Source organism: Budorcas taxicolor, chromosome 18, assembly GCF_023091745.1.
Source record: "Budorcas taxicolor isolate Tak-1 chromosome 18, Takin1.1, whole genome shotgun sequence".
Lineage (NCBI taxonomy): Eukaryota > Metazoa > Chordata > Mammalia > Artiodactyla > Bovidae > Budorcas > Budorcas taxicolor.
The window spans coordinates 23,943,104-23,968,008 of NC_068927.1; the positions used below are offsets into that span (position 1 = coordinate 23,943,104).

The window sequence follows — 24,905 nt, forward strand, 5'->3', positions numbered from 1 at the left end:
AAAAATCATTGGTGCACTGAGAAAATTAGAGTGAGAATGCACAGCATCTTGATGTGTTACTTAAGGCAATGGAGCTTTAGAGTTTACCTTATGTGCCATGTACATTGATTAAGTACAAAATATATGCTGGCCATTTTTGACCATCATTTACGGTATTGATTTGTTAGCAGGGGAACTGTAATAAAAAAGCCATTGATTTACTGTCCTTATTTGCTTATGGGCTTTTTTTCATTATTAATTTTTCACTTTCACTTTCTCTTTTGGGGATCGTTTCTTCTAGACAAGCGCTGTGCTTCGTGAAGTTAGAAGAGAGGGGGTCCCGATGGAACAAAAGAATGAGATGTTGACGTCCATCCTCGCCTCGATCACCACCCGCCAGAACCTGAGGAGAGAATGGCATGCCAGGTTTGTTCTATTATGAAATGGGATTTGTTGTCCCTGGAAAATGAGGGCTTTCTTTGGGGAAGCCCTTCCTGACGGCTGGCCTCCTCCCTCTCAGCGGAGGGGCCATGAAAAAAAAAAGAAGCAAGTTACAGATGCTTTCAGCCAGAGTTTTCTTTCCTCCACATGGTACCTGCATTAATTGCAGTGATCCATGATGTCATCTGTATGCATATATGATTTATCCTCGAGTGTAGCGTTTAGCATAAATGTTTACATCTTGAGCATAACGTAATCTAAGTACCTGATGCTGAAGAACCCTTTTAATCAACCGTCTAAAAGTCAACACTGCTGTTTAGCTGGGGCAGGTGTCTAGGAAATTCAGTGTTCTTACATCACACGGGAGGCAGCTTGCTTGCACTTAGTCTATGCAGCAACCCCATTTTCAGAACTGACCAAATAGAAATGACTTTGGCTTCAGCCTCATTTCTGTGCACATGGATTTAGCTGTGGTTAGATAGCTGTGGCTGGTAAAGTGTCTATAGATCATCAGTTTTTACAGAATGGATTCTTGCATGCTAAGTACCATGCTATCCTGCTTTTCTTTGAAAAATGCTTTGCTGGTAGAAGCCTTGAACCAGTTCCTTCAAATGTTAAAATTATCCTTTAGATGTATAATGCGTATTGGTGAATTACCATCAGTCTCTGAGCAAGAGGAGAGGAATCAGAAAAATTATGCTGGATTCTGCGTCCGAGTCTTACTCGATGCTTAAAAATTCTGTGTGCCTGGGAGTGAAGAACATTTATTGATAGCCATAATATTCTCCAAATGAGTTCATGCAACAGAATTTATAATAATTAATGGCTTTACTAGTAACAATTATCATAAAAATAGATTTGCTTGAACAAGGCTGAAGATGAGCATTTTCCAAAAAAGGAGACAGTGAAGAGTGGGAACTATCCATTATGATGCGGTATCAGAAAGCTGCTTTTTCACATATGTGTATTGTTTCTGAATTTAGAAACAATAAACCATGAAATCATGGTTTGAAACCATGGTTTTGAAACCATGATTGAAACCATGATTTTAAAAATTCCCAGTCACTTTTTCCCCTTACCCCCTTCTTGTAGTGTGGTCTGGGAGAATGACAGTTTCAACTAGTCATGAAAAGATTTTCAACCAAAGTTTCAATAATTAATTTAAAATGTTTCTTTCTATTACAATTTAAATATGTATATTCACTAAAGTATGCATATTTTATGAAATAGTGGAATATCCTTGAGGGGACATCTAACAGATTGCTCTCTCTTTGACCTTTTATATCTTTTCCCTGGTGATTTTTTTTTTTTTGCTGTGCTGTGAGGGTTGTGGGATCCTAGTTCCCAGACCAGGGATCAAACCTGGGCCCTCAGCAGTGAAAACGTGGAGTCTTAAGCACTTCACTGCCAGGGAATTCCTCTGGTGATTCTTATTAAATACAAAAGGAAGGAACTTCCCTGGCGGGCTAGTGATTAAGACTTTGCATTCCAGTGCAGGGGATATGGGTTCGACCCCTGGTCAGGAAGCTAAGATCCCACATGCCTTGTGGCTAAAAAGTCAAAGCATAAAATAGAAGCCATCCCCGCAATGCCTCACCAGATAGCGCAGCTAGAGAAAACGTTGAGAATGAGAATGGACTGCCTCTGTTGAATGCATTTGGTTTGTTAACAATAATTTCCTAATACACCAACTCATCAGACAGCGAGGCCAAAAGTGGCCTGTTTTTAAAAGGAGTCTGGTTGCTGCATTTCTGGCCCTTAACTGCTAACAATTTAATCAGGATTTGGAGCCAGGGCTGAAGTTGATGTAGTCTAGCATCTGAAACAAAACTTGTCGAGTTTCCTTTGTGGCAGGGGAGGAGACAAGAAAGAGCTTAGCCGCTGACACTCTGCAGACCTCCTTAAAACCAAACACCTGAAAGAAAATTTCAAGAGGGCAGTGTCTTGAGAGCTCAGAAGTGTCCTCAGAGTATTCAATAACCGTAATCCTCCCCCTGCCAACCCCCCTCCCCCACCCCTCTGCCAGCCCCGTTTGATGTTTCCCATCCCATTGATCTATCTAAAAGACTCGTCCATGCGGTCTGTATAAACAGACGGTTACCATCCACCTTTCTTTTCCTCATCAAAGCTTCCCCTGGCCGTCTGGAACTGGGCATCACCTGGAGTGGCCATCAGGCGCGCAGTGGTGAAAGTTATAAAACACCGTCTCTGGCACTAACCCAGAGTGGCCTGGGTTTCAGAGGTGGGCCTATTGTGTATTTCGGAATTACACAAGGAAAAATGTACTCTGACAGATAATAATTAGTGCTTGCCAAAGGCCAAGCAATGGGTTACAGTATTTTACTTTTCACCCCAGCTATCTGGGGATCTGTGAGATTTAGATAATAGGAAAAAAATTTTTTTTCCTCTGAAAGTTAAATACAGATGACTCTAATTACCTGATACTGCACCTTAGAGAATGCATTAGAAAGAGTACAACTTGGAGAAATTTAGGTCACTGAGACTCCGCAGCTGGTGTTAGCTTTAGTGGAAATCTTGTTGTAATAAAGGCTTCAGTAGGTTCCTTTATGTGAACGGTGTTAGGGAGACTGTTTTCTGTGCAACTCGTAACTTGGTTTTCAATTATTTGTCTCTCTCTGCGAGGGCCAGGAGCCCAGCCATTGTTTGGGATGCACTGAAGTCTCCTAAACTGAAAGCACATGTTCCCTATAATTTGGCTTTTGGAGGAATGTGTCAATTCTGCGTGACTCGGAGTAACTGAGTTTGTCACAGTGTCACACAAGCCTGGGATTCTCGAGGCATATCTGAGTCCTGTGGGTTTCCTTCCCCAAGCCCGGTAATCCCATAAACAACCCTCTCCAAATAGGCTTATTAGGGCTGTCTATTCACTTCCCCAGAGCTGAAAGATCCCAAGTACATCGGGAGAAGCCGTGTGAATGCAGGGTAAGTGTTAACAGAAGTGGTACCGAATTTCTGAAGATTTGGCTTTGTTTATACAGTCCACTCTGCCTGATGGACAGCTTGTTATAGCTTTTAAAGAACTGGCCAAGCCCTCTGATCTGACCCCTTCTTGACCTCTGCAGCCCGAAGGTCAGTCTGCAGCTAATAAACTCGAAGGTTCTTAAGGTCTACTGTAGGAAAAGGCAGAAAAAGAGCAGCTGCAAGGGCTGGGTGTCCCGGGATCGGCTGCTCAGGGGTCACTCTCTGATAATGAAAATGATTACCAAATTATATGGAAGTTTAACCGCGGTAGTGAGTGAGAGGAGGGTGGAGCCCAGCGTATTAGGTTTGATAAATGAACTGTGAAGAGGCCCATCTGGCCCTCAACATCTTTTCTCCCCCTCTTTCCCTACCAAGGGGAAACATTTTAAAATAACAGCAGTACATATAGACTCAATGACCCATGCAAGGAGCTGGAATGGATTAAGATTTAATGGTGACAGTGGAAGAAATTATCATTTGAAAAGTGCACTAAAGAAAAGGTACAGTTCCATGTCCAGGCCCGAATTGTTTTTCTAAATAAGAAAAAAAGAAAAAAAAATCAGTGCCTTTGTTTATTTTACACAAATCCCTGACGTCTTGCCTAGATCACTGAAAAATCTGAGGGCGTGTTTGTTATGGAATAATTATTTGTAGTCAGCTTAAGGAAAGGAATGGGCTTCCTTTGCCTTGAACATGTCAGAATGTGAAGCAAATTATTTTTTTCCTGCTTGCATGCTTAGTTGAGAGAATGTAACTAAGTCAAGGGTTAGCAAAAATGCTTTACAAAAAAATTGCAATCCATTTCAGCACCTGGCCACTGAACGTTGTACATTCTTTTTTTTTTTTTAATACTAAATATACATGTGACTCTTGCACACTGTTTTACTCCTATACTTGGCAGTTTTCCTGTAAAAGAAAGCACCAAATTTTAATTGAGTAGATATGTGTATTCCTTTCTTTATCCTTTTTCAAAAAAAACATCATAGCAATGCTGATTAGAGCCAACAATGGGTCAGTTTCAAGCTATATGTTCCTTTACTTGTGAATTGATAACAGTAATCTGTCTAAGGGATTTCCTGTATGGTCAGCAGATGAAGAATCCACCTTCAATGCGGGAGATGCAAGTTCCATCCTCTGGGTCGGGAAGATCCCCTGGAGGAGGAAATGGCAACCCACTCCAGTATGCTTACCTGAAAAGTCTTGCAGACAGAGGAGCCTGGTGGGCTACAGCCCATGGGGTCGCAAAGAGTCAGATGTGACTGAGCGACTGAGCAAGCAATCTATCTAAAACTCTCTCCCAGCTTCCTCTGGGCCTGATTGTCCTGGTTTCTGACCAGCGACATTGGTGTTAGCAAACCTCTGTGCTCTTCTTCAGAGGCACATCCTCCGCTTCTACTTTCAGAAAGATGATTTTATTCAATGAGCATTTTAAAAAATACATTTTTAAAATTTATTCTTTGGCTGCTTTGGGTCTTAGTTATGACACAAGGGGTCTTCCTTGCATCATGCCAGATTCTTTGTTGCAGTGCATGGGCTCTCTAGTTGTGGTGTGGGCTCAGTAGTTGGCGGTGTGCTGGCTTAGTTGCTCTGCAGCATGTGGGATCTTAATTCCCCCACCAGGGATCGAACCCACATCCCCTGCATTGCAAGGTGGATTCTTAACCCCTGGACCACCAGGAAAGTCCTGGGCATTTTTGTGTATTTTGTATGCCTGCTGCTGCTGCTGCTGCTAAGTCGCTTCAGTCGTGTCCGACTTTGTGCGACCCCAGAGACGGCAGCCCACCAGGCTCCCCCGTCCTTGGGATTCTCCAGGCAAGAACAGTGGAGTGGGTTGCCATTTCCTTCTCCAATGCAGGAAAGTGAAAAATGAAAGTGAACTTGCTCAGTCGTGTCTACCTGTTTGATATAAAATAATGTGTGAGGTGCTGTGCATGAGATAAATTCTTAATATGTGTTCAGCAGCCAATTTAAGTTTATCTGGGGATGAGAACTGAGCAAATTCCTAGAAAGAGGCTGTGGAAAGCAGTGGGAAAGAAACTAGTAGAGCTGTTGTGACCACAAGAGTGGCCCTTTGCTCTAACCCTCCCTGGAAAGTATTTAATTGTAGATGTCTCTGAAATCTAACATTGCCATGCTGATGAAAACTCCTTAATTGAACACTGTTGCCTACCTCATAGAAGCCACACCCAGACAATGCTTATGTTTAAAATACAAATAAAAATCTACTAAACATTACTCAAAGTTACCATATTTTTCGTCTTAGGTTTTGACTTGACTGTGTATACCCACAGGGATTTGCAGTGAGCAGAAATCTCACTGGGTTGGATGAAGGATAACTCAGGGAGATGAGGTCCATTTCCAGAATGAAGTGTGCTTTTTAACGTTAAAGCATTCTCCTTTAAATGCTCCTCTCACTTAGCAAGGTGCAAGTATGAAAAACAAGAGAAAGCCAGGCCATTTGGGGTTTTTTTAAATTGAGATATAATTCACGTAACATAAAATGAATCATTTGAAAATATACAGTTAAGTGATTTTTTTTTTTAGAATATACACAAGGCTGTACAACCATCACCATTATTCAATTTCAGAGCATTTCCATTACCCCCAGATGAAGCCCTGAAACTGTGAACAACCACTCTCGAGTTTCCCAACCACTTTCTGTCTCATCTACTTTCTGTCTCTATAGATTTGCCGACTCTGAACATTTCATACGAATGGAATCATGCAGTATGTGACCTTTTGTATTTGACTTCTTTCATTCAGCATAATGATTTCAAGGTTCATCCCCATTGTATCAGTTCTTCATTCCTTTTCATTGCCAAAAAATCTTGCATTGTATGCATAGACCTTGTTGTGTTGATCTGTTCAGTGGTTGATGGACATCTGGGTTGTTTCCAACTTTTTGGCTCTTAGAAATAGTGCTGCTGTGTACAGTCATGTACAAGTCTTTGAATGGCACGTTTTCAGCTCCTCTGGGTATAAACCTAAGCCTGGAATGGGTGGGTCATGTAACAACTCCGTGTTTAACTTCTTGAGGAACTGCCAAGCTCTTTTCCTCAACTGCTCCACCATTTTACATTCCCACCAGTAGTACATAAAGGTTTCAGTTTTTCTACAGTCTTGCCAACTCTTGTTCTTTTCCTTTTTTTGGATTATGTTATAGACATCCTACTGTTATCTCCTTGTGGTTTTGATTTGCATTTCCCTGATGACTAATGATGTTGAGCATCTTTTCATGTGCTTATTTAAGACCACTTTTTTTTTTTAATTGGGAGATTTTAAATGACAGACTTAAGGACTTACCCTTTAAGCGGTAAAGAGGTCATGAGCCTATTAGGGTATATGGCTTGTAGGATGGGTAGAGCTCCAAACGAAGTTGGCATGAGTGTGCCCAGTCCTTTATTTATTTGAATGTGGCCCATGGGTGTATTTATTTCTTTCTGATTCTCCCCTACATCACCCTTCTACCATTCTCCTAGATTTCTTTCATTACAGAATCTCTGAACATTGCCCACTGAATGGGAATGTAGCCCAGTCCAACAAAAAGTCTGTTCACCTAAGCTCCACCTGCTTCTAGGCTCAAACAGGGCTTACTATATTTTCCTAGTAGACAATTTAAGTTGGGTCCAAGGAGCCTTAAAATGGTGCTGAGAAAAGTTTTGTTTGTTTTTTTCCTTTTATAGCCAATGTTTTTTGGCAATAAAAAAGAATGAAGAACTGATACATGCTATAGTGGGGATGAACCTTGAAATCATGTTTTTTTGTTTATGGTAGTTTCTTAGAAAAACTTTTAGAACTACTTCTTTCCAGTTAAAAGTAACTTGGTAGACCTAGTTGTCTTTTTTTTTTTTTTGATGTGCACCATTTTTAAAGCTTTTATAGAATTTGTTACAGTATCACTCTGTATTATGCTTTGGTTTTTTTGGCCAAGAGGCATGTGGGATCTTAGGTCCCCTACCAGGGATCGAACTCACACCCCTTGCACTGGAAGGCAAAGTCTTAGCCACTGGACCACCAGAGAAGTCCCCCTAGATGTCTATGTGTACATGTCTTTCCCACATTGGGCTTTGGCTTCTCAAACAACTGCCAAGTTACCATCTTTTTCTAGACAAGTAAAGCACCCAGACAGCTTATTATTGACCATCCCGTTACCTTCCACAGCCCCAACCATCACCACTTAGCTCCAGGATGGATCCACTTTGGACAGGCTCCAAAATCGAGTTGTTATAACCCAGATCTTGTAATGAACAGCATTTGCTTTCCTAAGCTAATCAGCTTCAGAACTCTGCCATGGATGCAACAGGTAAAACATTTTGTGTGGATTGACTTTGGTTGTCAGGCTTGTACAGTTTTCCCCATGGTTATCTAATCTCTCCTTTTGTCTGCTGGCAGGCCTGAATTCTGTTCAAGCCTGACAGGTTGCCCCTGTCCAGTTTTGCAGTTATAAGCTGTTATTTTCTGAGTGCTTACTATATACAGGTCATTGTGCTCTATGCTGTGGGAAATGGAGCAGATGCATTAAAAAGACAGATACATTAAAAAGAGGTAACAAAGGAAGTCCTTCCTTCATAATTTTGAGGAGGAATGAGCATTTGAGATATTGGCCTATTGCTTTGAGTTTATAGTCATCTTGAGAGTCCCTTGGACTGCAAGGAGATCCAACCAGTCCATTCTGAAGGAGATCAACCCTGGGATTTCTTCGGAAGGAATGATGCTAAAGCTGAAGCTCCTGTACTTTGGCCACCTCATGTGAAGAGTTGACTCATTGGAAAAGACTTTGATGCTGGGAGGGATTGGGGCCAGGAGGAGAAGGGGACAACCGAGGATGAGATGGCCGGATGGCATCACGGACTCGATGGATGTGAGTCTGAGGGAACTCCGGGAGATGGTGATGGACAGGGAGGCCTGGCGTGCTGCGATTCATGGGATCGCAAAGAGTCGGACACGACTGAGCGACTGAACTGAACTGAATCCTACCAAGGACGGAAACCTTGAAACTGAATACAAGGAGAGATCTCCAATAGGTGCGGAGTCTCTGGTATTTAACTCCCAACCCAACACCTCTGACCCTCACATCCAGTGTGAGGGAAGAAGGGTGCTCTGGGTACAGACTGACTTGGGCTCTCGAGGAAGAGCCCAGGAGTGAACAGCGTGGGGCTGAGCCGGGACCAGTATAAAAAGACATGATCTCCTCCCTGAGCCAGCCGTTCCTGAGTCCCTGTCCTTCCTGGAAGTGAAACTGAATGAAAGAGGAAAGGAAGAACAAGGCGAGAGGGAAGGTCCTCCCCAGGGTCGTTTCTCTGAGTAAGGGGTCGGTTTCATGCCAGGAGGGCAGAGCTGAGGCTGAGTATGGCTTCAAGTCCATATTTCAAAGGACAGCTGATCTCTGCTGGTTACCTGCTGATGTCCTGATGGGCTTTGATGATATCAGCACAGTGATGAGCTCAGGCTTGGCAACTAGGTACTGGGGCCACATTTGTCTTTAATATTAGGACGTCATGGTCACAAAAAGTGGACTCACCAGCCTTGAGGTTGGGCTGTGGGATGATGTTGTTGTTCAGTCGCGAAGTCGTGTCTGACTTTTTGCAACCCCATGAACTGCAGCCCACCAGGCTCCTCTGTCCATGCGATTTCCCAGGCAAAAACACTGGAGTGGTTGCCGTTTCCTTCTCCAGGGGATCTTCCAGACCCAGGGATCGAGCCTGCATCTTCTGCATTAGCAGGCGAGTTCTTTATCACCTGAGTCACCAGGGAAGCCCATGGGATGATGAGGCTGTTGTCCTGTGAGACCACACATGATGAGCCATCTGACCATGTCAGTTGACTGGTCAGGTTAGTTGGGAACCAGAAGTTGTGGCATCTCCAGTTCAGTGGCTGCCCCCTGCAATGAGCTAAATGTTTGTGCAGCATTGGGGTAGGGGAGCAGGGAGGCACTGGCCACAGCTGGCCCAATAGTTGTCATCCATGTCATTCTTTTTAATGCGTCTGCCCCAGCTCTTTTAATAATTGCAATCTCCACTTTCTGCGGCCCTTAGCAGAAGAATGCCCTTTGTGTCTCTGAACCAGATTACTCCATAAAATCAGATAACTCCATAAAACCTCCTCATAAATGTGTAGGAAATGAAACATTGTATAAATTTAGAGCATAGGGATTAAATGAGTCTAGAGATAAAGTTACCTTTCTTCCAAGATTCAGCAACTTATCTTAAGGAGGCAAGTGTTGTTAATGTTATTACCATTGTTACTGTCATGATTTGAACAGTTTTATGGGGGACAAAAGCCAATTGACTTCTGCGCATCTTATGTAAAATCGACGCATAGGCCTCGGTATGAGTCCTGAGCCTGGCAGTTTTCTGAGTGGTAGCTGGCTGTTTCTTAGAGGCAGTGCTTCTTCAGTTTTTTGAGAAAACATGGGTTCATTCATTGATTTATTCATTAAATACTTATCAAGCACCAGCTATTTGTCAAGCACTGTTCCAGGTATTAGAAACAGCATTGAGCAAAACCGATGAGCATTTTTCTCTCATGAAGCTTCAATTCAAGTGGAATGACCAATAAAAAGTGTTTTCCTGAGTAGAACTCTGAACATTTCTTTAAAAAAATAATGTGCGGCGACTTCCCCGGCTATCCAGTGGTTACGACTTCGCCTTCCAATTCAGGGAGTGCAGGTTTGACCCCTGGTTGGGGAGCTAAAACCCCACATGCATCATGGCCAAACGCCGCCCCCACCCCCACCCCGCCAAATTTAACACAGAAGCAATGATGTTAACAAATAACATAACTTTGTTAAATTTATGGAATTTAACAAGTTCCATAAAGACTTTTAAAATGGTCCACTCCAAAAAAACTCTTTAGAAAAATGTGCACAGTCGCCATGTCTTACCTATTCAGCGCACAGCAAAATATAGTCATTCAGCTGAAACAGAGATAAAATTTCCTCTTCTCGTGTTCATCCTCAGATGGTCACTTGTTATCACACTTGCAGCTCTGGTCCTAGTGGGTCAGATTCGTGACACAGTCAGGGAATGCCAGCGTTGTGAGGCTCACCGTCCTCGGGGTCCACAGCACTAATTCTTACTTAGATAGCTTGCACCCTGGTTCCCAGTGGCTTTAACACAAAAGGTGTGTCGCTTTAAATGTCTTCACTTTAAAGAAGGCTTGAATTCATGTCATGCTGTATTCACAAATACCTCTTAAGAGTAAACAGTAGGAGCTATGCGTATCTCATTGGTGTTAGGGAGGGGCCGATTACACGTGACAGGGTACTGTGTGGTCCGGCATTTAATAGATGGTATTTTTGATTATTGTGAGTGAGCAGTCAGTGATGTACTCACTGATTTAGCAAATATCTGTCACGTGCCTACCTGGTACCAGACGCTACTGTACTCCCTGAGGTTATAGGAATGAATAACACTTGACCAGGGGAAATGATCATCTTGTCTAATAATGCAACGCAAGGGGTTAAGTCTGGATTCTGGAGAAGTCCTTGTCCCAGAGATGAAAGCGGCCGGTTCACCAGAAATATTCTTGTGTGATTCCTTATGTGCCCGGCCTTTGTGAGAAGCACTGCTCCGCCGAGTGATTGTACAGCCTACACGTGGGTCTTCAAGTGTGTGTGAGAGAGGGGAGAAACTTCAGTGTGATTATGGGCCAGAGGATAAAATCTGGGTTACCTTGTCTCCAGAGAGTTTTCAGTGTTAGTGGGGGGGGGAATGATTTCTTCCAGAGTAAAGTTTATGACTCTGGTATAGAGGTTGGGAGCATAGATGCTGAGTAGATGGCCTAGGCTTGAATCTCAGATCTACTTCTGAAACTCCAAGCAAGTTGTGATAAACTCGACAAGTTGCTTAACCCCTTTGGACCTCAGTTTTCTCATTTGTAACTTGCCTGAGCGGATAATAAGAGAACCTGTTCCTTAGACATGTTTAAGGGATTCCATGGTAAAAAACCTACAGCAAATACCTGTCACATACTCTGTGCTCAATAAAAATTACCCCTCCTCTTCAAGGACTTCCCTGGCAGTCCAGTGGTTAAGACATTTTGCTTCCACTTCAGGGGGCACAGGTTTGACCCCTGGTCAAGGAACTAAAATCTCCCATGCTGCATGCTGTGGCCAAAAATTAGGAAAAAAATTCTGCTCCTCTTCAGATCAAAACAAAAAAGTGAAGAGCAGTGCAAGCCAGACTCACTCGAACTGGCCTCTCCTTTGTGAGAGTGCCCCCATGTAAAACCCAAGCCTCATGGTATGGCTGGGTGTTGCTGAATTGGTGAAGGAGGGAACATTGGGTAGAATTCAGCCTGTGTCAGGCCCTGTCCTGAGTAAGGACTGTCACATCAAATTGACAGAGGCTTGGATACCAATTTGAATCCTGTCTCCAGCTGGCTTGTAGACTCTGGGCACGTCAGAGACATCGGATCTCAGCAGCTCTGTCTACAAAAGAAGTGGCTTGATTCAGTGACCTTGAAGGCATCTTCCCTTTCTGCCAAGGTGTGACCCTCTGAGTCAGAGCCCAGGGGGCCACTAAAGATGGGGTAGTTGTCTCTCCTGAAGGCTTTTACCTTTCTACCTCCACTGTCCTTGAAACCTCACGTTGTCCTCATTTTAGCCACACTCGCAGTGAACAGTTAGTGAGAACTCTCTAAGTGCCAGACAAAGTTTTAAATGCTTTAGGAGGTGAGAAAAGGGAGACAGGAAGATGCAAAGTCATTGCCCAGGGCCGCAGAGCTAGTAGTGCATGCATCTGCTCAGCTGCTTCCGTTGTGTCCGACTCCGTGTGACCCTGTGGACTGTCAGCCGGCAGGCTTCTCTGTCCATGGGGTTCTCCAGGCAAGAATACTGGAGTGCGTTGCCATGCCCAGGGATGGAACCTGCGTCTCCTACATTGCAGTGGAGATGGAATTTAAGCCAGGACAGCCCACCTCAGACCTCTGCTGTGTGGCCACAGCCGGAGCTGGAGTAACAAGACTTTCGTCTTTGTCAGCCACTCATGTGTTCTCCTAGTACTTGACCTGGGTCTCACAGTATAAGAGTTAGAAACCTCCCAGGGACCTTCCCAGCATGGAGATAGATGGGCGTGTGTCTGTAAATGTGTATTTCCTCTGGTACCTAAGTATGTTTCATACTTTTTAGTTGTGGGTGGGGGGGGGGCGGTATCTCTCTCTCTAAGGAAGTAGTTTCCAGCTCATACTTTATAAATCTCCCTACCTTAAATCCTTGAAAGTAAAGTTATTACCTTTATAGCTATGTCATCTCTTCTATACTGGTTACAGTCTCTTAGAAGTTGGGAGAGTAGGGGCCCAGATGAGAGCATCAAAGTTTAGCCTCCAAGGATCTGTAAATCCTTTAAGTGGAGTAGTTTCAGAGCCAGGTTAGTTAAGGCTGATTTGAGTAGATTTCCTTATTCTGAACGGGTAGCATTTATCTTCTCTTTAATGGGTTAATCACTGCTGTACAGTATGTTTAGGAAACAATTTACCGCACGTGAAGAGCAGTAATTTTATTTTATCTCAGGGGTGTTCCCAGTGTATTTTACAAATTTTCCCTGTAATGGATATTCCAGGTTCTAGATAAAAAGTTTAACTCTGGCTCTCAGTTGAGGAAGGAATGGGGTGAAGGGTGGGGGTGGGGAATAGCTCTGCTGGCCTGTAGGGGACACTGTTGCCTCATTGATCAAGATGATTTTTCACTGTCTTGTCCCAGGACAGAAACAAAACAAATCAACCAACAAAAATAGGTCCGGTCACCTTAACATTGCTTGTTGAAATTATTTGAGTGATTCCTGTGTGTTTAGAATATTCGGTGTTTGGGGGGTGGGAAAGGCATAGCTTAGTGTTTTCTTTCCAAGAGACACGTGATCGACAAGCCTTTTCTTACATTTCTTACTAGCTTTCTCTTCATCCTCTTCTCTGGACAGGGTGCCACTTTGTAGTTTAACAAACCTGAGGTTTAACGTGGACCATCTTAGTTTTTTATGAACTTCTGCCCACATTACGTTGAAATGCTCCGATTCTGTTAACGTTGTATTCTGAATGACAATCCTAAGCCTTGGGGAGGGCATTTTGGAAGTTCCAGTTCCCTTCTTTGATCCAGATCTTTATCATCACTGAAAAAGATGCGGTTTACAGAGAAAATGAAGTCATGTCTAGGAGGCAGGCTTGTGGAGGGCCTGGTCTGCAATCCAGGAAGCACCCTGCCAGATGCTCGACCTGCTCTGGGTTCGGCCTGCCTCTCGCCCCAGCCTGCTGATAGCCTCTGCCTCCGTGTCCAGGTGCCCCGGGACCCTGCCAGGAAATCTTCAGCCCTCCCTGGCCAGCTCTGGCCTCTTCCCCACCAGAACAGCGGCCCTAGAAGGCGATTGTAATTAACCCCTGGAAAGCATCAGTTCTGCTAAGGCAGCGTGTGCCGTAATGATACTGTTCACTCGCCCCCTTTCCAGTTTCACCATCAATTATGCCATGTGTTTCATCCAGTTGGTGCTACCCTCCCAGTGTTAATTATAACCTACAAGACTGTTACAGTTAATTTTATGGCAAGCATATTGTCTCTTCAAGGCTCTGGAGCAGCTCATAAATTATCTTGAAGGTAAAATGTAACTTGGGGAACCAGTTATGAAAATTCCATCCATCTCGCTTAGGAGCCGCAGCTGCTACTGTCAGCTGCCTCTCGGCCGCATTGTGAAGGAATTACGGTGGGTCAAGTTTAAGAGGGGAGGCCCAGGCTGTCACCGAGGAGGAAGGCTGTCCTGGCCCTGTCAGAGCAGCACCTTCTGCCAATCCCTGGTGGTTTCATTTTGCAGGCAGGAAGAGGCAGGCAGCACAGGTGAGCGGTCCCCAAGCTGTCCGTATTCATTACTTTACAGAAACTTGTTGTAGGCAGGCAGGTCCGGAGACCTCACCTCTTTTCTGTTGTCATGATGTTAGGCATCATCTGCAAAGTGTGAGAGAGATGACTCTATAACTAAATCTGGGCTTGGTTCTGGAGAGCCCAGGAGGAGAGGGGTAGGAGGCATCAGGGGCTGTGTCTCCCAGGAGCCCCACCCTGGACTCTCCCAGTGATGCCCTGGTCTCTCCAGCTAATGCTTGTCTGGCCAAAGCCCTGAGCTTCAGCCGACATTTTCCTTGTGGTTGTTAACTCGTTTTCCAATCTGATCAAGTGAGATTTCGCTGTGAATGAGCATCCTCTTAAAATCGCCTACTAAATAAATTAACAGGTTCTCTGATTGGGATAATAAACACCCTTCTTTTCAGTTTCCTCGCACGAAGTAGAAGCTTTACATTTCAGCCCTCGGGGCTTTGGCATTATTATTTTTAATGACTTGAACACCAGTCTTTCATTTAGCTTGTTTGTATAGTTACTGTAAATGATCTTTCCGCTGTTGGTTCTTCATTTGAAATTCCGCATGTTACGCTCGCTTTAAAAGCTTTGAGGGGGCCTCTGAGGATTGGGAGCCTTCTTAAGCACAGCATCTTTCAGCAGCACTAGAAGCAGGCCGTGGCAGAAAAGTCAGAGCGGGTGTGCTGAGAAAGTAGGCATGCGTGTGGAAATCTCAGCGCGAGTCTGAGGGATGCAAACGCGAAACAGCGCCGGCTTGGTGCTGGGCGACGGCTCTGCATGGTAAGGAAAGTAGGCCTTACCTGAGCTTTTCATTTCTCCCTGTGTATTTTGGCGCATGTCCTGTGTGTTCACACAGGCACCTGCCTTTGTACCAATAGCCCCAGAGACCATTACACCTGGGCTGTGTGACTTAGAGAATGAGACTTGGTTGTTTGTTTGTTTTTTTTTTAATAGAAGTATAGTTGATATACAGTGTTGTTTTAGTTTCAGGTACACAGCATAGTGATTCTGTTTTGTGTATATATATATATATATTCAGATTCTTTTCCATTTTAGTTTATCACAAGTATTGAGTATAGATTCCTGTGCTACACAGTACCTACGTGTTTATCTTTTTATATATAGTAGTGTGTACCTGTTAATCCCAAACTCCTAATTTATCCCTTCCCAGCCCTTACCCTTTGGTAACCATAAGTTTGTTTTCTACGACTTTGAGTCTATTTCTGTTTTGTAAATATTTTATCCTTTTATTTATATCCTTTTTTTTTTCTGATTCCACATCTAAGTGACATCATATGGTATTTGTCCTTCTCTATCTGACTTCACTTAGTATGACAATCTCTAGGTCCATCCATGTGGCTGCAAATGACATTATTTCATTCTTCTTTATGGCTGAGTAGTATTACACATTATTACACTCAGTATTATGGCTGAGTAATAGATACACATTGTATATATATGTGTGGGGCTAACCAGGTGGCACAGTGGTAAAGAATCCACCTGCCAATGCAGGAGATGGGAGTTCCATCCCTGGGTTGAGAGGATCCCTTGCCTGGAAAATTCCATGGAGCCTGGTGGGCTCCAGTCCACAGGGTCACAAAGAGTCAGACACGATGATGCACGCGCGTGCACGCGCACACACACACATACACACACACACACCCCCACCCACATCTTCTTTATCCAGTCATCTGTTGATGGACACTTAGGTTGCTCTCCTGTCTTGGCTACTATGTAAATAGTGCTATTATGAACACTGGCATACCTATAATTTTTCGATTTCGAGTTTTCGTCTTTTCTGGAGAGACCCTGTGTTGAGGGCACATGAAACGGTGAAACCATGCCTGAAGAGAGGTTGGACTTAATCATGGACGTGTTCTTCTGAGCTTTTGACTATAAAACAGCTGAATACCTGGGTACTTGTGAGTTTTCTAGTGAATTCAGACAAGAGGTGTTGCAAGCTCAAATGTCTGCAGGGAGGGCCTGGCAGATCATTTGGATGAATGAAGACAGAGAAGTGAGATTGAAGTAAACTGGGAAGTTCACACCCTATCTGAAGTGGGCAGCAAGGAGGCTGCATCTGTCTTACTAGGTCTCCTACATTTTCGAGAGAAGGGGGGAATTCAGACTTTGTGTGTCAGCTAACAAATGGAATGTTAGCCATAATTCAAAGGTTTTTATTTGAAAATAAGATTTCCTAAGAAATCTGTATGCAGGTCAAGAAGCAACAGTTAGAACTGGACATGGAACAACAGACTGGTTCCAAATCAGGAAAGGAGTATGTGAAGGCTGCATGTTGTCACCCTGCTTATTTAACTTATATGCAGAGTACATCATGCAAATGCCGGGCTGGATGAAGCCCAAGCTGGAATCAAAATTGCCGGGAGAAATATCAATAACCTCAGATACGCAGATGACACCACCCTTATGGCAGAAAGCGAAGAACTCAAGAGCTTCTTGATGAAAGTCAAAGAGGAGAGTGAAAAAGTTGGCTTAAAACTCAACATTCAGAAAACTAAGATGATGGCATCCAGTCCTATCACTTCATGGCAAATAGATGGGGAAACAATGGAAACAGTGAGAGACTTAATTTTTAGGGGCTCCAAAATCACTGCAGATGGTGATTGCAGCCTTGAAATTAAAAGATGCTTGCCCTGGAAGAAAAGCTATGACTAACCTAGACAGCATATTAAAAAGCAGAGATATTACTTTGCTGACAAAGATCCATTTTGTCAAAGCTATGGTTTTTCCAGTAGTCATGCATGGATATGAGAGTTGGACTATAAAGAAAGCTGAGTGCTGAAGAATTGATGCTTTTGAACTATGGTATTGGAGAAGACTCTTGAGAGTCCCTTGGATTGCAAGGAGATACAACCAGTCAATCCTAAAGGAAATCAGTCCTGAATGTTCATTGGAAGGACTGATGTTGAAGCTGAAACTCCAATACTTTGGCCACCTGATGTAAAGAACTGACTCATTTGAAAAGACGCTGATGCTGAAAAAGATTGAAGGCAGGAGGAGAAGGGGACGACAGAGGATGAGATGGTTGGATGGCATCATGGACTCAGTGGACATGAATTTGAGCAAGCTCTAGGAGTTGGTGATGGACAGGGAAGCCTAGTGTGCTGCAGTCCATGGGGTCACAAAGAGTCAGACATGACTGAGCAACTGGACTGAACTGACTGAAAGGTTTTTATGTGTTGTTTAGGCCGATCAATACATGTCTGCAGACTGAATGGTATGGCTAGGGTTCTGAGTATAGATTGCAAGTCCTTGCCTGCTTTGAGTGAAAAATCTTCTCCACCATCCTATACTTGTAGAGAAGAGAGGCAATGATCCTGGCCAGGGAACCAGGAGGCAATCTGAATACTGCCTCCTGTGACCTTGTAATGTTCTGTTATGTGTCAGTTCTTGCTTGGAGGAAGCATTTGTGTGTTTGTTTGTTTGTTTGTTTGTTTGTTTTTGCCTTTAACTTGGCAATCTTTCATGTTTCCTTTTACAGAGGAAGCATATGAGAGTTTTCCAAACTGAATGAGGTGTATATGGTGCTCATTGTCACTATAAAAATGGTGTCTGCAAAAATGTTGGCAGTTTGGAATCCAATGAAGAGTTTGGTCTTCAGGAAGGTAGGGCAGGGACTCCATTGCTGGTGATCACCATCTCCCCTATTACACCCTCAAGTTTATGCCTCATCCAGCTCTGCCACGGGGGAACCCAGCTGTTCCTTCATGGCACAAAGATGTCATGTGGTCAGAACAATCTTTCAGTCTCTTTGCTCAGACTGATGGCCCCATGGAGGTGTGGTCAGGGAAGTTGTTAAATACATGTGGGTTTGATCTTCTGGAGAAGAAGAAAATATAAAAAATGATTTCTTTCCTTTAATAAAAAGAAAAAGATAATCCTAGACCTTGGCGGCCGCGAGAGTCAGCTGCTACGCATGCGTGGGTCAGTTTCACTGTAAATATTTCATAAGAGTTATTAGGAAGGAGCCAGGCTGACATCACAACCCCAACTATACCAGAGGAACCATTTCACTGAAATAAGCCAACATTTCTAAAGAAACATGAATTTCTAATGTAAAGTTAACATCAGGTCAGAAAACCCTCTGGAAGAAATGCCTGTATCAATGTTTATAATCTCTGCATTTATGGATTTGCAGTTTGTGCAAAAGACTCCCAAAGAGACTCTATTTTGGTTAAATAAGAGTAGCTTGTGAAATAGTCTGTATATCCAAATCCATCCTAACTCAGTGTCTTGGCAGCCTTTTGTATAAATAATGTCTTTTCCAAAATGTGTGTATTTGAAAAAGGAAGAGGAAAATTAAGTGGCAAACTGTGTCTCTGGGCTGCCATAAACTGACAGAATCCTAGAAACAGAAAGCAAAGACTGACAGCTCATTCATTCTTTGAGCAAATTATAGAGCTGTACATTAATTTATGGATTGTCTTGATGTATGGAAGGTTGCCGTGAGAGGCAAAATGTTCACCCTACTTTTTTTTTTCCTTTTTTTTATTTTGGAGTAAAAGTTTATTTAAGCTTTTGGAGTCTGGTGCAGTGAAGGGGGGAGTATGTCACAGAAATTATGAGTTTTAGAGGTATTTGGCAAGGGAAAAAATGAAAGAATATTCACGTTTTGTAAACATTTAATCTGCATTCACAGATGGTAGTGTTCAGGTGCTATTTTAATTACGAGGTAAAGAACAGCCCCACACAGTAGGAAGTCGTCTTAATAAATGGAGAGAGGCTTTTTTGTCTTCAAGCGTCAAAGATCCTGGCTATGGAGAAATTTAAATACTTTGTGCTACAGGGAAGAGTCTGAAAATGACCAAAATACTTGGAGAAAGCAAAATGATGGACTCTACTCCAGATCAAAGGAGTCTACTAGGCATGTTTCACCAGGATATAGCTTTAAACTTCCTCAATAGTGGTCATTTTAGCAATGGCCTTTCCAGTGATAAACGTCCACCATGGATATCTTCATGTGATCAGAGGGAAAATAAACAGAACAAATTGCAAATATATCTTGAAAATTTTAATCCCAAGTGGAAATTATTTCTTTACGGTTCTTCAGCTCCGAGCACTGCTGTGCCCTTCAAGATAGAGTGCCCAGAAGAACTAAGAATAATTCAAACACTGCTGTAACTTACAGCTTGCATTAATAACACACAAATAGAACAGTCTTCTTATTAAATATCGGTAATATATTATAATAATGTTTTACTGTCTTTCCCTTAGTGGGGAATTATGAGGACCTCATGTTAGGACCTCAGTGTCCTGACATAGTTAATTATCCATGGATAATGGTTTTCAGGCATCACTGTTCTGAGGGATACAGCTTTGTTGTGGAGGGCCTAAGTGTTTGCAGACTCAGGTGCGGTGCACCTATGCACTTTCCTACAGAAGCAAACAGCTGCGTTTTCTTTACCATATTATGCATCACATAGAGCATCTCATTTATTATAGCTAAGCTAATGGTGCAAGTGCAAACCTTTATGTCCTGTCCTATATGGTGATAATATATTTGCTGTAGAGATGTTCGCTTGATTTTCATAAGTAATTAATCTTTTCCTGTACCAAATGTATCACAGGAAAATGGGTTAGCACTGGGGTCAAAATACATTTAATGTGGTCTGCAGAGATTGGAGGAGACCTCTGGTATAGCATCATTTTTTTTTTTTTCTTTCACAAGGGCCTCGCCCTGTCTGTAGTCTCACCCACCAGCACGATACTCTCATTACTAGGGACTTAGGCTAAGGAAAGGGAGTTCTTTACAATCCTTCAGCACCAAGACAGGATTCAGACCTGAGTATGTGCTAAGGGAAGTAAGCTCAGTAACTCACCCACATTCAGTCCCTTGATAAGGCTCTGTATTGTCCATGTGGATGGTGGTGGTGGTAGGTTTCTATCAAATCTAAAGTGTCTCCCAGTTCATACATAGGTGGGCCCTTTGGAAATGTGCCAAGACCTCACTCAGAGGCCCCTGAATAGTAACACGCAACGCACAGGTGGTACAGAAGGTGATTTTGTAATATACCCAAGATTGTTACTTTAAAAGTTACATATTTTGCTTTAGATTGACAGGCGTGATTGACATTTGGATCCATGGTTCCCAAGTTATATTGTTGAGGACAGGACTAGAATCCATCTTTAAGTTGGTGTTTTGTTTTTTTTTTAAGTTCTTTTTTTTTTTGGCCACACCACGTGACATGTGGAATCTTAGTGTCCCAACCAGGAATGGAACCCATCCCCCCCTGCAGTGAAAGTACAGTCTTAACCATTGGACTGCCAGGGAAGAACCTAAGTTGTGTGGTTATTTTTTAAAACTGATTTAAAGAAAAATTCTGGAAGTATAATACCGTAGGTGGTTCATGACTATTGCTAAAAATCATGATGGTGGAGCGCATCACGAAGTGCTGTCCTTGATAAACTGAAGGGGTTAGGAAACATGTATCTTAGTCATAATCATGCTGTTAGTGATGAAGAAGACGGTGCTGATGATCATCATTAATAAGAGTAGCTAACCTCTGGTGACTCTTGGCTATGTGCTGGGTACTGTTCTAAGTGTTTCCCTCATACTTCCTGGCTTACTTTGCCTGCCAACCCAGTGAAGGAAGAGTTGTTTTGATTTCCATTTTATAGAGATACCTTAGAATTCAGGTGATACTTCAGTTAAGGTAACTGAGACCCAGAAAAACAAGGAATTTGCCCAAGATAATAAGTTATAAGTGGCCAGACCAGAGCTTTGAGCCTAGGCAGTGAGGTTCTTGTGTCTTCTCCCCACCCACTCTTCCCAGCTTTATTGAAATATAATTCACCTATAACATTGTGTAAGTTTAAGTTGTACAATATGATAATCTGATATATGTATATATTGTAAAATAATTCTGGTGTCTGTCTTTTAATTACTGTATTTTTCTACGTGTTGTTCAGTTAAGAAATATTACCCTCTGTTCTCTAAAGAAGAAAGGTAGACAAACATGAAAACGCATACTGCATATAATTATATATTATATAATGTGAAAATGAAAGTCTTTGGGTTGTGTCTGACTCTTTGTGACCCCTTGGATTATACATTCCATGGAATTCTCCAGGCCAGAATGCTGGAGTGCGTAGCCTTTCCCTTCTCCAGGGGATCTTCCTAACCCAGGGATCAAACCAGGTCTCCCACATTGCAGGCGGATTCTTTACCCTCTGAGCCACAAAGGAGGCCCATTGTATAATATAAATAATATTTAAGTTTGTAGATATTATTTACATATATTGTACATATTATGTATGTGTAATATAATAATGCAATGGTCATCCATGTTCTGTGAAGGCTGGTTGGGTCCTGCTCTATATTCTAGAGTATGCTAAGTATTGCACAGATGACTTGGAACTTGAGATTCTTTATTGAAGTTAATGAAAAGGCAGGGGGCAGGGAGATTATAAAGCTATGTTTTTTAGTTACCGCCCTAGACCCTTCTGCTTATATGTTATTAGTGGATGCATGTATGCGTCCATGCTCAGTTATGTCCAACTCTTTGTGACCCCATGGACTGTAGCCCCTCCAGGCTCCTCTATCCATGGGATTTCCCAGGCAAGAATAACTAGAGTGGTTGCCATTTCCTTCTCCAGGGGATCTTCCTGACCCAGGGATCGAACCCGCATCTCCTGCATTGGCAGGTGGATTCTTTACCACTGAGCCACATGAGAAGTCCAGCCCATTACGTGACACTTATTTCTTACCAAACAAGGGCCTAAGGAGCAAAAGATCTTTGGCAACCTCTCATATTTCCATGCTTAGAAAAACGTCCCAATTCTTTCACCCATTCACTTCAAATATATAGAAATAATGTCTGATCTTGTCTGAAACTTAAAATGGAGATCTTGAGCAAATAACATGGTTATAGTCCCAGAAAGAAAAGACAGAGAGTTAACCTGTGACGATTCATCTCAACTCCTAACAAATGAAATACATAGAAGATCAAGCCCCGAGGACCAAGATGTAAGTGGGAATTAGTTCTCCTGAGTCCCAGAGCAAGACTGAATGTGCACATCTGAAGTTCTTCTGCGACTCTTGGTTCATCTTGATTTAAAATTCCAGAAAGATGTTCAAACAGGCAAGATCTCATCTGATATTTTTCTGAGCTAAGTGCTTCATTTTTTCCCCAGTGTTTATGACTAGTCACACTGCACAAGGAAACTTTATCTGGATGAAGTGTGAAGGGGTGGAGAAATCGCTAATAGGGTCACTTAGAAAACTTCAATAAGTGTTTTCAAGCCAAGGTCCCCAAGGGCCAAGAGTCATCATGAACAATTACTTGAGAACCTCGGAGATGCTCAAAGAGGAAAATTGCTGAACAAAATGAGTTGGAAGAATGTATATCTTTGTCATTTCACGTTGAAGCCAGGGGCTAAAACTCACGTTTTGCACCATTGTAATCTACAACCATTTAATTTGCTAACAAGACTTCACTGATCAGGATTGGCAGCCTCTTCCTTCAGGATAATCAAAACAAGAAGTTTTTGGCTCTGGAGAGTAAATGTTGTCGATCTTTTATTGTCCAGCCCCACCATTTTCTTGCTGGCAGGCTGAGATGAAACAGAAAGCTGATATTTGGAGCCACTGGAATTGCAGGCCTTGTAATTTAGAAATATCCATTTTATCCCGTGTAATTTCTTTCCCTAAGATTCCTCCGTCTAAATCTGATACAGGTAGGAGCCAAGACAAACAGTAACCATTTATAGTCATCCAGACCAGTTTGAATTTCACCCTAATGTAAAGCAAAGAGAGCTTTTGGCTTCATTTCAGGTGTGTAACAGGGGTAGAAAATGCATTTAACATTTAGCAGCAAATGTTACCATATGTTTCCATAACAACTTTTATGTTAGAAAAGCAATAATATAAACACAGAGGAATCTTGGAACAGTAAACTATTAATTTACCAAATATAAAAAAATCCAGCATGAAGGGGCTTTTATAGCCACAGAAGCCATCACGGGGGCCAGCATCCTGTGAATTTCTCCATTATGTGGCAGAACATGCCACTGGTTGCTTTACATGAGCAGATCTTTTGAAATTATAGGTACAGTGTCAGTTCTCCACAGTGCATCTTTCTGAAACAATGTGTGATGGTGCCAGCTATGTGATTTCTTTGACCATGGTGAGCTAACAGAATACCCTTTAGTAGCTGCCCCCAAAGCATATCTGTAAAATAAATGCATTTTTTTTTCCCTTCACCCATGGCATCAGACTTAATAAGGAAGGCTAAGGTCCTACGGAAAGTGTAACACCAAGGATCAGGCTCTACTGGTTATCAAGGAAAAGAGGCTCATAGATGGTTGATATATATGAAGACAGTTCACAGCTCTCTACCTCATTTTGGAATCTCAAAGAGACGAGGGAAGGGGTAGGGGAGGACATGGATCTGAAAATGCATCGATCGATCGATTGGCTGTGCTAGGTTTCAGCGGCTGCGCGGGCTGTTCTCCAGTTGTGGTGACTGGGGGCTACTCGCTGGTTATGGGGCTCAGGCTTCTCACTGCAGTGGCTTCTCTCGTTGCTGAACTCAGACCCTAGAGTACGCGGGCTTCAGTCGCTGCAGCGCGAAGCCTCCGTAGTTGAGGTTCCCAGGCTCTAGAGCACAGGCTCAATAGTTGCGATCGTCGGGCTTGGTTGCTCTGCAGCATGTGGGATCTTCCTAGACCAGGGATTGACCTGTGTCTCCTGTTTTGGCAGGCAGTTTCTTTACCACTGAGCCACCAAGGAAGCTCGACTGCATCTTAAGAATAAGTAATTCATAAGTAGAGTTGTGGAAGTCACCACCAAGGCAACCTCAGTGTTCTCGGATTTCTCTGTGGGGCAAAGAAACAATCTTGTTTTAAGGGATGTGTCAGAAACTTAACAACATGTGGATGGGTCTTTTATTTGGCAAGACACGTGATTGTTTTTCCCCTAAAACTACCTCAGAGTGTGAGTAGGCTTTTGAATATCTTCCTGGAACAATGTTACCTTGTCATTTAAGGGAAGACAAGGCACCTTGCCCAACCCTGAAACCTGGGGTGATTAAAAAAATGTTTTTTAAGATTTTTTGATGTGGACCACTTTAAAAATCTTTATTGAAGTTGTTATGATATCACTTCTGTTTTATGTTTTGGGTTTTTGGCTCTGAGGCATGTGGGATCTTAGTTCCCCGTCCAGGGATTGAACCCATACTCCCTGCCTTGGAAGGCAAAGTCCTAACCATTGGACCACCTGGGAAGTCCCCTGAGATAACAGTCGCTGAAGGCTAAAGTCAAAGAGGAAAGGTCAGAGGGAGATAGGTGGCCCTAAAAATGAAGTGCAGAACTCTAGAAGGGGCATGTGTCCAGGAAGGGCCCTCGTACAAGTTCGAGAAGGGGCTAATATTCTCAAACTTTTAGAAGGTGGAGGAAAGTGCTTCCACAGTTGCAGCTGGGGTAGGGTGTGCATCTTGGCCTCCCTGCCCTTCATGGTGGAACTCACAGGCTGCTGAGCCAGAAAGGGAGGCAGCAGGGGCCTTGGTTACAGCAAAGCTTATAGTGTGTGTGCCAAGGAGAAGACAGAGACTGATGTTTAAGGAGCTGAGAAAACCTGTCTGTGCAGGAGGAAGAGGTGTGAGGAGAGGAGAAGAATGTGGGTTGGGGCTGGAGAGGCAGGAGAGGTCAG

At 43.0% G+C, this 24,905-nt stretch overlaps 1 protein-coding gene across 1 annotated transcript in view; it reads left to right on the top strand.

Moving 5' to 3' along the window:
* FTO (FTO alpha-ketoglutarate dependent dioxygenase) overlaps positions 1-24,905 on the top strand; it is a 426,238-nt gene that overhangs the window by 236,307 nt on the left and 165,026 nt on the right. The window contains exon 8 of the mRNA XM_052655406.1: positions 281-405. Within this exon, the coding sequence (XP_052511366.1) occupies positions 281-405 (125 nt within the window). The remainder of the gene's footprint in view (positions 1-280; positions 406-24,905) is intronic.